Here is a 13602-nt window from a genome sequence, read left to right as displayed (position 1 = left end):
ACTTAACAACCGTGGCGAAAAGGTTTTGTGAACTCGGGCGTGACTCACTTAGCAAGCGACCGCTTTGCTTAGTGAGGGAAATCCTGATCCCGATTGAGGTGGTGAGGACTGCCTGTGACAACCCACGAATGAACGAAAGGGGTAACCGCTATAAACTGACCTATTTCCCTTCCAGGAGTCAAGGAAGGGCCAAGATTGTTGGGGGCAATTAAGCTGACTTTGTAATAATGCCTTTTGGGGGTGTGTGTGTGAAAGCCCTAATAAGCAGGCATATACATTGAATGAAGGCTACTGCTAAGCTTGTAAGCCGCCCTGAGTCTTCGGAGAAGGGCGGGATATAAATGGAATAAAAAATAAAAAATAAATAAATAAAGAGCAAGAAAAATTAAGCAACGTGCATTTTGAAAATAGTAACATAAACAGGAAAGATGACAGGGTCTAGGTGCCAAATGCTGGACCCTGCGCAAAAGATACATTTGAACCCTGGGGCTCCCTACTCCAACCGAGGGTCCAGGCCCCTCACCCCCAAACCCCAAGGGGAAGGAGCATTCAGAGGGTTAACGTCAAAATCTGGCTAGCTTGGTGTAATCACCAAATTCTTTCCCCAAGCGCGTAATTATATGGGAGAATAAAGCCGCCAGCACCAGCGTGGATGATGGGCCCACAGCTGCAGCCCTCGCTTCCCAGCCAGGCAGTAGCGGAATGAGCTGCAGCTGAGAGGCCAAAGAGCAAGGTTGGCGGAGTGTATGGGAATCACAGGGTGGGAAGGGACCTTGGAGGACTTCTAGTCCAACCCCCTTCTCAAGCAGGAGAAGGGAAAAGGGACGGAGATGGGGAGTAGAGAGCGGGATCGTGTCATCCCTCCCAGAGATCCTACGTTTTGGATGTCACAGGGCAGTGATGGCGAACCGTTTAGAGACCAAGTGCCCAAACTGCAATCCAAAACCCTCTTATGTATCATTGGGTGCCGGGTGGGCGTGGCCCATTGGGTGGGCGTGGCCCATTGGGTGGGCGTGGCTGCAGTGGTAACGGCAGACTGGCTGGGACTAAAAAGTTCAATCAATCAATTCCAACTTTGCGAGATCTTTTTTTTCCCCGCGAGAAGTTTAAATTGATTGATTGAACCTCTTTCTGCTTTTTTGCGCACGGTGTTGGAGGCCTAAAGCGAAAAGGTTTGATAAAACCCAGCTGAAGGCCTAGGACTGGGGCAACGGCGCACGTGCCCACAGAGAGGGCTCTGCGTGCCACCTGTGTCACGTGTGCCATAGGTTCGCCACCACGGTCATAGGGCCTCTGCTGGCTACTCAGAAGTCGAGGTCACTTTCACCGTAAATCTTGCAACCCTCTTTCAGGGAACTGTAGTGGAAGGTGGTCTGGATTCCCAGGAGGGAAGGGCTGCTTACGGGAGGGAAAAGCGGCAGCAGAGCTCGGAATGACTGGAAAGGGGGAAGAGGGTCCAACGGTCCCTCCCTAGCAGTTTCCAGGATACATCTATAGTTATGCAAATAGTTTCTTTAGAGCTGGGTGGTTTTCTTGCAGACATTTCATAACCCAACTAAGTTACATCAACATTGCTAGGAAGAGGAGGAGGAGGTTGACTGTGGGGTCCTTGGTGATCTTTGAGCTGGGTGGTTTCCTTGCAGGAGTTTCATTACCAAACTAGGTAACACCATCAGTTCTAGGTGGGAAAAGAAGAGAACGAGAGGAGAAAGAGGGAAATGTGGGACAGCGAGGCATGTTGGGCTCCCAGCTTGGCAGTCAGGCCATCGCTGCCACGGGGCATGGACGAACAGCCTGCTTTTCACACAGTCCTTACACCGCTGTTTGTTTTGTTCCAAGCTTTGCGCCGCCGGCCGGTCCTTCAGCCTCCTCTGCTTGTTCCACCTTGCCTTCCTTCACCCAGACGTGTCCTGCTGCCGGCTCCGGGTGCGAGAGACATCGTACACCCTGCCCATACCAAGCAAGCTGTATCAATCAGGCTAAGTGGCTGGGCTGGATGGGAGCCAAGTTGAACGAGTCACCCTTTCCGCCCACGTTCTCCTCCTTCTTTCCGACAGCCCAAATCCGGGGCGGGGGGGGGGGGGTATGTGAGCGGAGTTGCAGGAAAAGATCCCAGAGTGGTTTACTCCTTGGGGTGGCCTGGACTGCCAGGTGAGAAAAGGTGGAAAACAGCACCCCACCACTCTGCAGGGGGTCCGTAGGTTCAGGCGGCCTCGGCGGAGGGCCAGCCTTGTGAGGAAAGCTGCGTTATGAAGTCCCAAAGATGCTTTTTCGGGAGGCAGCTGGACTTCCTTGTTTCTCTTTGAAGATCTTTCGCTTCTCCTCCAAGAAGCTCTGACTGGATGGCGGGGAAGTGGAAGGATTTATATCCGCACCATCCAGTCAGAACAGAAGAAGCTTCTTGGAGGAGAAGCGAAAGCTCTTCAGAGAAAAAGAAGAAAGTCCAGCTGCCTCCTGAAAAAGCATCTTTGGGATAACGATGACCTGGAGGACTGAGAATCTCCATAGACATCTACATTATGAGAACATTTCACAGTGAGAACAAATGGAGAAAATTCCTCCTTAGTTCCAGGTTGCTTCTCGCCTCGATAAGTTTCCATCGGTTGCTTCTTGTCTTGACTTCAGGTGCTCTGGAGAACAGGCGAACCCCCTTTTCTTTATGGCAGCCCCTCAAATATTGGAGCTATCATGTCTCCCCTAGTCCTTCTTTTCAGTAAACTAGCCGTTCCTAATTCCTGCAAATATTCTTTGCATCTTTTATCTTACGGTCCCCCCAATCATCTTTGTTGCTCTTCTCTGCAATTTTCCCAAAGTCCCGGCCTCTTTTTTCTCACAGTGATGAAGAAGAGGGAGAAGAAGGACACAGCGCTGAAAATTCAACTGGGCCAGCCACATCCATTGCGCTCCTAATCATTTGGAGATCAAAACACCCACGTGGACCTCTTTTTCAACTTTATAAGAGGGCTCCAAAATCTTCTCTGGCTTTTTCAAGTTGAAAAGGAAGAAGGCAGGATTGAAATGACTCTGAAAGACCCTCTTCAAGGTGGGGATGGATAGACTGAAGCACATTGGACTCAAAATGCTTCGACACGCAAACAGATCTACATGCATGTGCAACAAATGTGCTCGCTTCCCTGCCCCTTCCCATCAGTTGCTTCGTGAGATATTCGGTAATTAACAAATGCAAGTGGTCCTCAACTTACCACCGTTCATTTAGCGACCATTCAAAGTTACAACGGGACTGAAAAAAATGACTTATGACTAGTCCTTTCATTTACGACTGTTGCGACAACCCCAGGGTCACGTGATCAAGATTTGGCCATTTGGCAACCATGCATTTATTTACATTTGTTTATTTACGTACATGCATTTACCTATTTATATCCTGCTTTTATTATTTTGACATGTATTTATGACACGTTGGTCAAATTTTGGACTATGCAGCTCTTCGGAGTTTGTATGTGGGGGAATTTTTTTTAAAAAAAGTCAAAGGGATGTGGCTTTATTGTATGGCTGTGGACACCATCTTGACTTTTCTGACTGCCCTTGCAAATGCCTCTGGATCTGCCATGTGGCCCCTTACCAGGTCCCTAAAAGGACTGTCCATTTCAGCTCCAGACGCATCCCATATTTCGTATGGTTTCGCTTTTCTCTCTTGCCGAGTCCCCCACATGCGTGAAGTGACTCCGGGAAAAGCGAAATTAAAAAAAAATCAGGCTCCATTTTCCTTGTCAAATTAGGGGCAATTTGAGCAATTGGTCTCCCTCCAGAGGTTTAATAAAGCAGTGACTGATTAATCAGCATGACCTTAATCGGGTTCCCCCCCCCTAACAAAGTCCCAGGAAGAGACTCACTGTTGGCAATTGAAAAACCTCCAAAACAAAAACCTGCTGCTAATCCTGCTAATGCAATTGATTAGGACCTTGCCCCCCCTCCCCAGACAGAGAGGGTAATTAAGGGGGGGGGAGCACTGGCCGATAACTCTCTGCAGTCTGTGTGTGTTTGTGTGTAGGTGGCAGTTGAAGACTGCAGTCATGCAAGATATAAAATGATGATGCTTTGGTTCCAGGAAAGAAAGAAGAAAGAAAGAAAGAAAGAAAGAAAGAAAGAAAGAAAGAAAGAAAGAAAGAAAGAAAGAAAGAAAGAAAGAAAGAAAGAAAGAAAGAAAGACCACCAGCATATGCTGACTGAGCTAGGACATTATTGTGAAATATTATAGAAAAGCATTCTTGGAATAGTGGCATAATGGTGGATAAGCAGCACCTGACGTCTCCCAAAATTCTTCTCGAAAAACCTCTGCCCACCACATCTTATGATAACAAGTCATCCTGCCTGACGTATTTCCTTTTAACTGGTCAGAGCTGCCAAGCCTTTTTCTCCGGGACCCCTTTCATACAAGCTTCTAGTCCTCATTGTAAAAACGCAAACACATGAAGCGGCAGGCATCTTCCCCCCCCCCCGATCAAGCCCCTCTTTTATGAGGCAAAGGGAGAGGGGCAAAATACCGGAGCCATTTCGGACCCCAACCTTTTTTAAATTGGGACACTGGACCCCCAGATGCAGGGGACCACAGCTGCCCCCAGTTTTAAAAAGTTGTTTGCAGCCCCCATTTTGCAAAGGCAACCATGAGGAAGATGAGTTCCCTGCAGATTTGGGGTGCCTCCCCCCCACCTGAGCTGGGGTGGAAAGAGAGAGTAAATGAGGAACAAAATGCCTCCCCCAGACCCATCTTCGTTAGTGCTGGAATCTGCTGTTGCAAAGTGGGGGGGGTATGAAGGGAAGGCTCCCCCCTCCCAGCCCATCCCCCCAAAAACAATAGGCAGATGTTATCCCTATTGCTCAGCACCCTCTTTATTTGGCTGGTAATTACCCCAGAACTAATGATAGTAATCAGAAAATGCCGCAAGCCATATTCTTCCCCGGCAGTTAATTTATTTAATTACACATTTTGAAGCGGTATTATTTAAATGGCGATTTATTCCCTGGCTAATCAATGCTATTTTGCCTGGGTAAGGGGCTGCGGGCAGGCAGGTCTGGGGCGGTGGGCTGTCCTGCCTGTGTGCTGGAATGGAGCATTCAACTGGCCGGGCTGAGAGGGGCTGGACTAGATGGTCTCTGAGGGTCCCGACAAGTCTTCCCCTTTCTGTGATTTCTCTCCCTGATAATTTCCAAATTGGGAAGAAACAGATTGGACAGCTGGTCCTCGACAACGGCAATTCATTTAGTGACCGTTCAAAGTTACAACGGTACCAAAAAAAAGCGACTTGTGTCTGTTTTTCACACTTAACGACCGTTGCAGCATCCCCAGGGTCATGTGATCAAAATTCAGATGTTTGGCATCCGACTCATATTTATGACGGTCGCCGTGTCCGGGGGGGGGCACGTAATCCCCTTTTGCAACCTTCTGACAAGCGAAGTCAAGGGGGAGGAAGCTGGATTCAGTTAACAACTGTGTTGCTAACTGAACAACTGCAGCAATTCACTTAACAACTGTGGCAAGGAAGGTCATCTCGCTGTGCAACAGAAATGGTTGCAAGTCAAGGACTGCCTGTGTTGGGTAATGAATCTCTCCGTTCCTGGAAGGAACATGGACCAAACTGGGGGAGTGAAGTGGTGAATGGTTAAGGCAGGGGGTCTTTTAGAAGAGGCTACGACCCTTGGTGTGTGTGTGTGTGTGTGTGTGTGTGTGTGTGTGTGTGTGTGTGTGTGTGTCCCCGTGTGTGTCCCTTTCCTCTGTTCAGTTGTGTCCAGTTCTCAGAGACTGCTTGGATGAGCCCCTGAAGTTTCCTTGACAAGTTTGGTTTAGAAGTAGTTTGCCATTGCCTCCTTCCTAGGGCTCAGGGAGAATGGCTGGCTCTCTTTTTCATTTTGCTTCCAATAAAGGCTGGGCTTTCACTGGGTCCCATCCAAGCTCCCACGTGGTCAGTGCCCACCCCTCTCCCATCCTGCCCGGCACCCACCGTTGCCTGCCGGGGCCGGGCCCTCTGCCCGCAGGGTCCAGGGTGGGTCGCCATGGAGGGCGAAGTGGCGCATCTTCAGGTAGGTGATGGTGAGCCGGACGATGGAGGCCTTGTCCAGCTGGCTGGTGATGGCGCCGGGCAGGGGCAACAGCTTGGCCAGTTCGTAGAACTCAAAATTCTCCTTGCCTCGGCGGGAGCGAGCTGCGTTGCGGGATTTTTCCTTCCGTAGAGCCTGCAGGCTGGGAGGAAGGAAGGGAGGGAGGGAGGGAGGGAGGGAGGGAGGGAGGGAGGGAGGGAGGAAGTAAGGAAGGAAGGAAGGAAGGAAGGAAGGAAGGAAAGAAGGAAAAGAGGGAGACAGGCATCAAGGAAAATGGGTTGAGCTGAGGGAGGATGGGAGTCCTCCAATTCCCATGCACCCCAGCCAGCACTCTCCAGGATGATGGCAGCTGTAGTCCAAGACTATCTAGGCAGGTACCAGGCCTTAGAGTCCAGACCCAGGAATTTAAACACGGGCATCATAAATCTGTCCACTTGTTCACTGAACATCTGACCAAAACCGCTCCCTCAACAACTGGAAAGATTGGAGGGTCGGGGGCTCTTTTTCCTACCCCCCCCGTGCCACCTTTAACGCCCATCTGGGGTACACAAACAGGGGGCCTCCAACTGGCCTCGTCCCTAGAGAGAGCCACGGCTTGTGATCTATGCCTGTGTTACCCAGGCTTAACCTGCACCCCCCAATACAGATTTGGCGGTGCCCCCCCCTGCATCAAGCTAGAGACCCCAGAGAGGGCTCCAGTTCCGGTCCAACCTCCCCCCGTTTATCTCCCCCTTCCTTTCTGAGCTATCACAGCCCCTCCCCAACCTCCGTCCTTCCCCAGAGGGGTCCGTGCCCGCAAGGGGGGTCCTGGCCTCCCTGCAACCTTCCAAAGAGCCCTTCGAGGTAGGCTCAGAGAGGGGACCCTCGACAAAAGGGAAGCTGCCACTCATCGGAGCAGGCCCTGCCTCCCAGCCCGGCGCCCACCAGATGCCAACTTACCAGGGCACCGACTGGTTCTTGACCAGCAGGCCCTGGAGGAAGTCCCACTCCACGCTGAAGCACTTGACCCCCTCGCTGCCGTAGAGGGAGGCCATCGCGCCCGGGGGGGACCCTCCGCCTGGCACCGGACACCCGAATCCCCCAATGCCCCTTACGGACACGGCCTTCTGAAAGACAAAGGGGTGGGGGGAAATCCCTGTCAGGTCTCTTTCTCTTCGTAACATAGGCAGTCCTCGACTTACAACAGTTTGTTCAAAGTTACGACGGCACTGAAAGACGGGACTTAGGACTGGTTTCCAGAGTTACAATCTTTACAGCATCCCATGGACACGTGATCAAAATCCAGATGCTGACTTGTTATTTATGACCGCTGCTGTGTCCCAAGGACACATGGTCCCCCTTTTGCGACCTTCTGACTAAGCAGAGTCAATCGGGGAAGCCAGATTCACTTAACGATCGGATTAGTAACTTATCAACTGCAGGGATTCACTTAACAAGTGTGGCAAGGAAGTTTGTAAAATGGGTAGAAACTCACTTAACCAATGCCTTACTTAACAGCAGAAATTTTGGGCTCAATTATGGTCGTAAACTGAGGACTCCCTGTATTTTTCCTCTCCCTCCAGATTCTCATTCATCGTTTCCACGAACCCCTTTAATGGAGGTTAGCATTTGTGGCAGTCCTCAACGTATGACCACGATCGGGCAGTCATTAAGTGAGCCATGCTTGATTACGTGACTTTTTTTTTGCCATGGTTGTGAAGTGAACTGTGCCAGTTGTTAAGTGAATCAGGTGGTCACTAAGTGAATCTGGCTTTCCCCAACGACTTTGCTTCTGAGAAGGCAGCTGGAAGATCGCAAATGGGGATCGTGTGACTCTGCTGCGACCGTCGTAAATATATGCCCAACTTTTGAACACGTGACTGTGGGGATGCTCTGACAGTTGCAAATACGAGGACCAGTCGTAAGTCACTTCTTCCGGTGTCGTCGTAACTTTGAACAGTTGCTAATGAAAAGTCGTAAATCGAGGACTACCTGTATTGTAATCCAGCTTACTCCGGTTTACAGAATGAGAGAACAGTAGCTACATCAACACAGCAAGTTAATTATATTAATCCAGCATTTCTTAGTCATCATCATCATCATCATCATCATATAGAGTTGGAGGGGACCTTGGAGGTCTTCTAGTCCAACCCCCTGCTCAGGCAGGAAATTTTAAGAGGTCTGGACTTCAACTCCCAGAATTCCCCAGCCAGCATGCAGGGGTTTTGAGCTCCTGATCAAAGGAAGCCCTCAAGTTTCTAGTCCTTATGCTTGTAGCCTCCAATTGCGTTTCCAAGGCTGAATCATTCTATGAAACAAACCATTTGCTCCAAGCCGAGAATGGAGAAGGGGGGGGAGTCAGGCGTTTAGAAGATGTTTTTGTCTTGCTGCATTGATTATTACCCTTTGGGGGGGCACAAAAGAAAATATTTTCTGATAACAGTCGGGGGCATTCTTAAATTGCTTAATTACCCGTTTCCTTGCCTTGCTTCTCCCAATTATCTCAAAAAGACCCTGGAGTAAAGATTTTAGAACTAGGAACAGGTGGAAACAAATCAGCAATCCATTAAAAGGACGATGATGGCTAATCAGCCTTCCTTTAAAAATAATAACAATACACCCCCTGAATTTCCCCCCATCAGAGAGCTGGAGAGCAACAGTCCCTTTTGCCTCTCACCAGCCGCAAACCGAGGAATCGGTTCCTGTTGCACCTGCCGTCTTTCGGGAAAACGGCACGGAGGAATCAGCATCTTGCTTTTCAAGTGTTTTGCACTCAAGACCAACCCTGGCCCTTTTGCCGTTTGTCTGAAATGGCATAGGGTCTCCTGCTTGAGCAGGGGGTTGGACTAGAAGACCTCTAAGGCCCCTTCCGACTCTGTTATTCTGCATGTCCCTCAAAATCACCAGCTGCTAGCAAGAAAGACAGATGATTAAATTTCTCCAGCTTTTTCTCTCTCTTTTCCACGATTTAATGGAGCTGGCTGGGGAATTCTGGGAGTCGAAGTCTAGGGGTCTTCTAGGGCTCTTGATGGTGTCAGCCCAAGTTCCCTTCTAGAAAATCAATAAGGACAAACAGATCTTGACCAGTCTTAACTCGGCTTCCTAGCTTTCAAAGACCTCATACTATAAAACATAGCTTCGAGCAAGACCACTGTAGTCCTTGACCTACAAATCATTCATTTAGTGGCTGTTTGAAGTTGATAAAAAGTGACTTACAAGTGACCGTCCTCACAATTACGACCGTCGCAGCATCCCCTCCCTTAAATGAATCAAACTTCATGCGCGTGGCAGGCAGGCAGGCACCCTGGCTTGCATTTCTGATGCTTAGGGGGGTCCCAGGGGCCAAGCGATCGCCATTTTGCGACTTTCACAGTGGGCTTCCGACAAGCAAACTCAACGCGGGAAGTCAGATTCGCTTAATGACCGCACGGTCCATTTAACAACTGCAGGGATCTGCTTAAAAATTGTGGCCCAAAAAAAAAAAGTTGTAAGATCAGCTGTGACTCATTTAACAAGCCTTTCGCTAAGTGATGGAGACGTCATAAAATCAAGGACTAGCTGTAATCCTGAATCTGGAAACACAAAAGCTCCCGAAGTCTGGAATACCAATTCACTGCTCATGACAGGCTTTGCAGGACAAATCAGGTGAGTAATCCAGAAACCTTCCCTTCAACTAGCAAACTGCAATCGTTGCCGTGAAATTCACAAACAGAGCTTGTAGCCTGCCGAGCTGTGAGGGTGGCAAGGAAGCCAATTTCCCCAAAGGGACACGTTTGCGTCCGTCAACGGTTAAATGCACTAAAGTGAGCTAGGAAGGCCCACTTCTCTCCCTCTTCCTAGTAATTCCTAGAATAACAGAGTTGGAAGGGGCCTTAGAGGTCTTCTAGTCCAACCCCCTGCTCAGGCAGGAAGCCTATAGCCATTTCAGACAAATGGTTGCCCAATCCCTTCTTAAAAACCCGGAGGCAAGTTCTTCTCCCTGTGAAAAGCAGGGATCCCAACGGAAGGAACTAGCCTGGGTCTGACCAACCAAGTTGCTCTTTGGAAGTTCCTAACTTGCCCCAAATGTGAGATCAACAGATCCAGGATCAACGTGTTTTGAGACGGCCAAACCCTGAATTTGCAGCTTCCATCTGGGTAGCTGGTTGCTTTCCGAAAAAGAAGGACGGCACAGAACCAGGGTCCCTTTGCCTATTTACGGTGAGGGATGGGCCATCAGATGCTTACCCCCTTCCCCAGCGAGTGGCAAGGGGGTGGGTGGGCTTCCTGGGTAGGGCAGTCTTTGCCCCTGTTAGCACCAGCAGGGTGGGTCGCCCAGACTTTAGATGGTGCCAGCATCGTCAGCCCTTCCTGCTCCATCACTTCCATCGCAAATAAATCAAGACAGGAAGCACCTGTCACTTACTTCTGAACTCCGAGGGAGAATGACATTCCCAGGACGAACGTTACCTAACGGAGCGAGGCCGTACGAAAACTGTTCAACATCCTGACACGAAGCCAGGAAGATGGAAAGCCTGTTTGCCACGGATGGCTACACTCTTCAAACACGCACCTGTCTCAGCCCGGTGCGTGTACAAGCCGGGAAGCAGACCCTTTGCCAGCCGACGAACCCGCCGCGGGCCACCCGTTCTCCCTCCGTCCCCCCCTTCCCAGCTCCCCACATCAAACGCACGAGCGCCCACGCATACCGATCCGGAGGCACGCACAACTGCACTCGCACCCCGTCTCCCATACCAATACAAAACCCACGCCTCTTGCGCATATAAAATGGAGATCATCAATAGACACACCGCCTGGTGCATACCAATGGGCAACCTCCAGAGCTCAGCTAGCCACCTTTGCAAGCTCGGGCAGGGCGAAAGGGGGCAAGGGGTGACGGCCCTCCCGGGCTTTGCACAGTCCTGAAACTTTGCAAATGCACACACTTTTGCACAATTGGGGGGGGGGAGGGAGAGAGGCAGGGCTAGGAGACCAGCAGGAGTGCAGAGGCAAAATTAGGAATTATAAACAGAATCTCAGCCCAGAGTTAGGTTGGGGGGGGAGAAGAAGTGAGGGTGGTCCATGCAGACTTGCAATAGCAAGGAAGGGCTTTAAACTTAACCGCAGTTGTAGGAGAGCCGTCTCCGTCCAGGGTACCCCTAAATCTGAAAGAATCTGGTTGCACGTTTCCAAAGTCTATTCAAAGACAGATGCTTTCACCCCAAAGCTTCAGTCTTTTAATAAAATGTGTTAGCCTGGAAAGACGCAGCCCAATTTTTCCTGACCCTCGGCTGAAGGAGCAAAAAGACAGGGCTGAGCAAAGTACTTGATCTTCTTTTGAAGCAGCCAGATTACCTTCCAAACAGCACAGATCCACGTTTCCACGGGTCAGAACTTTCTCCCAGAAAACTGATCTCCTGGATCATCTTGTGGTCTCCAGATTTTCAATGGGGGGGGGGAGGGCGGGAGAAAGCAAACAGGCACCTGGCAATGGCAGGCAGAGCCCACCCGGATGTCTGCAACTCTCTGAAGCCGAGTGGCTCACGGCCACGCTGCCGAGACCGCCCCACTCCCCCCCAAATGGGTCAAGGCCCCACAGCCCTGCGTTCACAGAAGCACTCCTGCTTCCAGCTGAGATCGTGCCACGCCTAACAAGGAGGGACTCGAACCCACATCATCTAAATCCAAAGGCTGTGCAAAAGACCAAAGTAGCAAGTCAAACTTACACAAGGTGAAAGCAGCCAAGTGAGTTGGGGGGGGAACCTCTGAAGTATTCCTGCTGCTACCTCCAGCCAGCCGGCTCTTTGGAAGGATACCTCCTTCCGTGCTCTCTCCTTCCCCCTATCCATCCTCCAGCAGATTGGAAGAACAGAAGAGGGACACAACACGCTGATTCCCCTCTGCAGAATGTCTGCTCGCTGGTGGTGGCAATCGAGCTGGGCAGCCTGGCTGGGGTCCGACCTTGCAGGCCTTCTCAGCTCCAAATCTCTGCCCATCTCACGCCTGCACCGAATTCCTAACTCATCGGCACCAGCGCATGAATATTGGGGCCCAGATGCTGCAGCAGAACGTGGGGTCCCTTCTAGGGCTGCAGGCCAAGCCACCTGACCCCACAGGGATTGAGGGGGGGAGCCCTTCCCTCCTTGGGAATGAAGCTGGGGGGGCAGCACTGGAGAACAGAAGGAAAATGTTTTCGCTGCAGACAGATTTGCTTTCTCGTTTTCAACCTCTGAAACCATCCTGAGGCAGGAGGCACTCCAAGCAAAGCCCCAGACCCATTTTCAATTGCACTCAGCAGTGCCCGGATGGACACACACACACACACACACACACACCCCTCTCAAAATCAGATGCAAAGCAGAACCAAATCAAACCTCGCTCACTGTGTGGAAAGCATTCAGGATTGGACCCCTTCGTGGGATTGGGGGGCTGGGATATTCCTCTTGCGTAGTTTCAAAAGCCAGCCAACCCCGCTTCACTTAAACCTTTGGGTGACGCGGAAAGAAACAGCAGACAGAAGTCATACTCAGCCCTCCCAAGGTCCTGTTTCAGCCTTGTGGGGTAAAGCCTCTAAAACACCCATTTGACAATCCTCCTGGTTTTTTTTTCCAAAACAGACCCTTTCTCAATTCAACCGCCTGCAAATCCAACCTTCTGCCCAAATTCTACAGCCAAACACAAGTTATTTCAGGATAACGTCACTGGCTGCCTAGGTGGGTAAGAGAGGCTGAGATGGCATACCAGGTTTTGCCAAAAAAAAAAAAAAAGGGAATTGAATGTGTGCAATCCAGTTTCAGGCTGAGGGTCTTTGGGAGGAGGGGGGGCAGTGAACAATTGGGGATTGTCTCCCTGAAAAGAAACAAGGGTATTTCCCAGAAGCAGCGCTGAGGTAAACAGCACATCCCGAGGAGACCCATTAAAGGTAGGAGAGCAAAAGTGTTTCCGACTTGCGTTGAACACCCAACCTCGACAATTTCCACCAATTGCTGGGCGGGTGGGTGGGGGGCTCAATAAAAGCGCCCACTGATTTGGTGATCTGATTTTTTTTCCTATTTCTCGTCCCCACCACGACCAGCACGGACCCATTTCGGTCCATCAGGGACCAGCTCAAAAACTTGAAACCGAGTCTGCAAATTGACTTTTTTTAACCTCAAAAAACATTTCCTGGAGAGGCAGGGAAGGCAGTTTCAAACGGGGCCCATTTCTTCGACCAAGCCTCCTCCAGACCAGCAGCCCACGCAGCCCCCCACCCCACCCCACCCCAATTCACCCCTTGGACCCTCCAGAATGCGGCCCCTCGGACGGCAGAGCTGATTCACCTTTGTCTGACCTGCTTCGGCTTCAGGTGCCAAGGCCCCATCCTGTCCCCAGGTCCCCCGGGGTCTTTGCCGGAAGGAACGTTCTCAGGTCGAGGAGGTTCCTCAGGTCGAGGAGGTTCCGGGGGGCCTCTGGATTCATGCCTTGACAACTCCGGCTGGGATGGTGGAAAAGCTGCTTGTCATCCAGTGCAGTGGCTGTAGCAACCGCTGCTGCCTCAGTTTCCTCCCCCTCGGCATTCAGCGGCTGGGCGAAAGACAGTGGGTGGCC

General features: G+C 50.8%; 1 protein-coding gene across 1 annotated transcript in view; it reads right to left on the bottom strand.

The window, feature by feature from the left end:
• Nucleotides 1-13418, bottom strand: part of NPAS1 (neuronal PAS domain protein 1) — a gene marked incomplete at its 3' end in the record, with an annotated part of 37704 nt that extends 24286 nt beyond the window's left edge. The window contains exons 1-3 of the mRNA XM_083370153.1: nt 13335-13418; nt 6997-7163; nt 5961-6199 (exon numbers count right to left, since the gene is read on the bottom strand). Coding sequence (XP_083226279.1) covers nt 5961-6199; nt 6997-7091 — 334 coding nt within the window. The 5' untranslated portion in view covers nt 7092-7163; nt 13335-13418. The remainder of the gene's footprint in view (nt 1-5960; nt 6200-6996; nt 7164-13334) is intronic.
• Between the last annotated feature and the right edge of the window lie 184 nt (nt 13419-13602).

This window comes from Vipera ursinii (genome assembly GCF_947247035.1).
Source record: "Vipera ursinii genome assembly, chromosome: 9".
Classification (NCBI taxonomy): domain Eukaryota; kingdom Metazoa; phylum Chordata; class Lepidosauria; order Squamata; family Viperidae; genus Vipera; species Vipera ursinii.
This window is presented reverse-complemented; position numbering and strand designations above follow the sequence as displayed.